This window comes from Aptenodytes forsteri, unplaced genomic scaffold (genome assembly GCF_000699145.1).
Source record: "Aptenodytes forsteri isolate BGI_AS27 unplaced genomic scaffold, ASM69914v1 Scaffold81, whole genome shotgun sequence".
Taxonomy (NCBI): Eukaryota; Metazoa; Chordata; class Aves; order Sphenisciformes; family Spheniscidae; genus Aptenodytes; species Aptenodytes forsteri.
Window position 1 is genome coordinate 1085586 of NW_008795259.1, and position 4210 is coordinate 1089795.

Below are 4210 nucleotides of genomic sequence, written 5' to 3' on the forward strand. Positions count from 1 at the left end.
TTTCCAGCTCTGACCTTAGTATCTAGAAAGTAGGCACTTGCTTTTGCTGATGTGCTAGTGGGTTTGCTGCAAGTTATGCCTATAAAGTGTTTGCTCTTTTCCCCGTTGTTGTTGCCTTCATGGAGCCGTTAGGTCCCTCTTTCCTGCATTAGGGGAGCAGAAAACAGCTTTTTCACTAGCTATTTTTAAATAGCCCAAAGACCACTGAAACTGGTGCAATGGCAGATGTGGCAGATGCATGATGCTACGGAGGAACTGTTACGTAGTTTAAGTGTATTAATATATGGTGATGTGATGAATGCCATAGCAATTACTGTGCTCTGTGACTATACTACAGCACAGTGAAAGACTCGGTTATTCCAATGACTGTGATAGCTCTTTTCTGTGTGGTAGTCTTTTTCACATTTTGCTTTCAAGTAGTTGTTTGTTAGGAAACATTAGATACCTAAATCAAGCTAAATAAGGACATTGCTTTAGGAATTTAAAATTTCAGAGCACAGGGTTTACAACACTACCACAGAATGGCATGATACAGGAATCAAATATTGTGTATTTACTGTACAAGACAAATAAAAGTTAATTTTTCTCATGAATAGGATCCAGAATCTGATGTGGAACCACCAAAAGCCCCTGAACCTAAGCAGGGAATGTATGAACTCTCAGCAGACAATTTCAAGATGCACATAGCAGAAGGTAACTGGTTTTTTCATGCTCAAGAGGTACTTGCTTACAGAGACATCAGTAGTGGGAAGTCTGCAACGGAAATGTTAGTTTTCAAGGTACTTCCTTCCCACTTTTATTTTCCTGTAATACCTAGTGAAAGAGGATGAAACTACAGACTGTGTAAAAATGCAGTAGTTTAATTACATATCGCACACCATGAGAAAGTTTAAGAACGGCACTCCGCTCAGAAGGCAGTAAAATTAAGGCCCCTAATCATGTGGAAGAAGCTAGTGGGGCTTGTGCGACTAAACGGTCTCTTTCCCCGAGTTCCTTGCTCAGTCACAGCCTTGCCACTCACTTTGTGTTTTTGCAAGTCCCGTTTCCTCTTTCCTTAGGTGCTGACTCGTTCTTACTCCCAGGCTGCTCTTCTGGATACATATAATTCACCCGCTTCCTCCTTACTGCCCCCATCCCACTCCAGTCTGGCCCCTTATTTCAAATTGTTTAGCTTCCTTCCTCCAGAATTCAGTGTGGGCAAAACACTTCACCTCAGTTTGGCCATTTTTAAAAATATTTTGTCTGGAAGCTTTAAAATTAATGCCAGGAGTGATAATCTAACATGGAAAATTTCACACCCCCCACATGGTGGGTTTTTTGGAGAATCAGCAAGATCTTAAAATACAAACTTTGGGCTGCCATAATAATAGATCATCCTACCATCTCTATCTGTTTTCCTAAAAACAAGGGCTGGATTACATTATCTGTGCCCATGTGATACCACCAGTGAGGTAGATACTAGAGCTTCTTAAAGTAACCATTAATTAATTAGATATTTTCAAGTGTAAAAGAGCATTTTGTGCAGTTAACTAAAAATTTCCTAGCCTGTCTGGCTTAACACAGAATTACATCAAAATTCTTCATGGATTCTTCTCTAAGCCATCAGGGAGATACTAAGCATTAAACAACCTTACAGTCTGAGAAGATACTTAAGTTTAGTCTCTGTGTAAATGTTTTAATATTTTTATTGTAGTATTTTTATTTTGTATCCATTGGCGTTCCTAGAGCAGACATTCTCATGGTCATATCTGATGGCTGAGCAGGTTTATGATCATGTGTAAAGCTGCTGTCTTCTCTTGGCTTCAGTTACAAGAAGTTCAGTGCTTAAATTTAGCAGGAGGCTTAGCAGTTGTAGCTGGAAGGTTGACATTTGTTCTTGAAAAGTGTCCCTTTGCCTTTTCGGTGCTCTAGCGCAAAAAGAATTTTCATTTTTTTCTGTCAGGGAGGAGGGTATATCACAGAGTATGTGGTACAGAATAGCTGATTTTGACTAGATGTTCTTACTCATTCATGAGAAATTTCAGTTTGCAGTTCACTTGACCGAAGCAAAGCATGTCAATTAGTTTGAAAGTATTCCTGGTGCAGAAGAGGCATGTTAGAGTATGCTACTGTTGCAGTTTACATTTCCTAGTTATTTTTGACGTCTTTCCTCTGACCTCCTTTTGTGAACAAGCCCTCAAACTAGAAATGAATTCTAGTAATATCAGCCCCAAAGTAGTCTTCAACGGATGATGAATAATTCTGTTAAAAAGAGCTTTTCTCTAGTTGCTGGCGTTTCCTTCAAACTAATTTGATTGTTTTTTCCTTGTTTTAATTAAGTTCATTTTTATTTTGTATTAACAGAGCCTTGCCTTGCTGTGTGCAAAAGCGTGCAGCATCTTGAATTAATAGTAATCTTAACTGAAGGAAATTACATATTCTGGTACTCTGCAATTAAGATTATAGTTTTAAACTAAACCTTAGTAGGAGATAGTACAGAGACTCTCCTGTCTATAAAACATGGCAAAAATCTACTAAAGGCAGTGATTTCTGAATAGTTGATATGAAAATACAAAGAGCAGGGCAGAAAAAGGAGAATGGAAAGCTGAACAAAATTACTTAGGTAGTTTGTGGACTTAATGCAGTGGTGTTTCCTAAGAAATGTTGAAGCCTAATACTTACTTTCATTTATGCTGTTATAAATACATGTTCCTTGGTGGTTCTTTCTACCCTGTAACAGGGTAAGTGATTGACATGGTACAACTAGACATTGTAGCAAATGGTTAGGTTAAAAATACCAGTTTTAATATCTCATTTGTTGGCTTGAGGTTGTGAAGCTGTTTGGATTTTCAGGGAAATTGGCAACACTGTGGGACCGCATACAGTATTGAAAACCTAATTGCTGAAGTATTCTGTCCTGGCCTTTGATTCACAGTGTTTCCTATCTTCAACTCAGGAAATACCATGATAAATTTGCAGTCTGAGATTAGTACCTAGTCTTTAATTGCAGCCAAATTCATTCCAAATGAGTTGAATCTTTTTTTTTTTTTTCCTTTTTTTCTTTGACTTAAAAGGTAATCACTTTATCAAATTCTTTGCCCCTTGGTGCGGGCATTGCAAGGCTTTGGCCCCAACCTGGGAACAGCTGGCTCAAGCCTTTGAGCATTCAGAAACTGTCAAGATTGGCAAGGTAAGTGAAGTGCTCCTGGTCTGAAAATGTGTTTTGTGTGAATGAGTATTTCAGCCAAGTATCACGCTATTTGTGCTGTGATTTGCAAATAACAGTTTGCCACCTCTTAAATCCTTTTATAGTCATAGTTCCTATTTTAATTTTGAGATGGTTATCTTTTTCTTGCACATCCAGTAGTTCACACTGTTTTGAAGAGATGGCTGGTTTGTTACAGTGACATGACTCCCTCATTTTAAGCAAGGCCTTGTTAGAAACACAGCTAGCTCCCCGTGCTTCAGAGACGGTTGGGAATAAGTCTAATACTTCATATGCAGGGAGTAATATTTTGAGATTTGTTTTTTATTATGCTTCCCCTCTGTCAGAACTTGATAGACTTCAGAATTTATTTTGAGTGGGAAAGTGACTTCCGATTTGCTATTTACAGCATTGGATTCTTTAGCAAGTTTCAGACCTGCAGGGCTCTTTATGATGAATTATTTCTCCTTTTTTTCTCTTTTTTTTTTTTCCTCTTTACCCCCATAAAACTCTCTAAAGGTTTCAGGGGGTCTTCCACTTTAAAAACTGGTATCTTGTCCTGCTTTACTATTTCCCTTAGGGTTGGTAACCAGATTCTGTGGTGCATTTACCATGGGAGCTTGTTACTTCTACGTGGAGTGACCTCTTTGCAGAGGTATGGAGGTGGTCTAGCAATTGCAGTTACTGGCTTTATTTGCTGACCCATACCTAAGTCCAGGTGGCTCATGGTGTGAATCCCTCTGTATTTGCCAATGGTGGAAAACAGACTGGGCTCAATTTCCAGATCCTTAAGCTTTCAGAGTGGTTCCACTGATCTCAAAGACCACATAACAGCAGTGTTGTCAGTCCTGCAGAGGGACTAAATCCCAGCTGTCTCCCCTGCCTCTGCCCTCATAGTGCTTTCAGCTGTTACTAGGGGTGATGAGCTTGACTTTTTTTTTAATTTATTATTTTCATTTTTAATGCTTTGAAAATCTGCTAATTCAGATACACTGTAGATGTACAGAGCAGGTCAGCATAGTTGAA

At 38.8% G+C, this 4210-nt stretch overlaps 1 protein-coding gene across 1 annotated transcript in view; it reads left to right on the plus strand.

Moving 5' to 3' along the window:
* The window catches only part of TXNDC5 (thioredoxin domain containing 5), a 21108-nt gene that overhangs the window by 3729 nt on the left and 13169 nt on the right, over nt 1–4210 (plus strand). Inside the window, exons 3-4 of the mRNA XM_019472054.1 lie at nt 597–693; nt 3054–3169. Of these exons, the coding sequence (XP_019327599.1) occupies nt 597–693; nt 3054–3169 (213 nt within the window). The remainder of the gene's footprint in view (nt 1–596; nt 694–3053; nt 3170–4210) is intronic.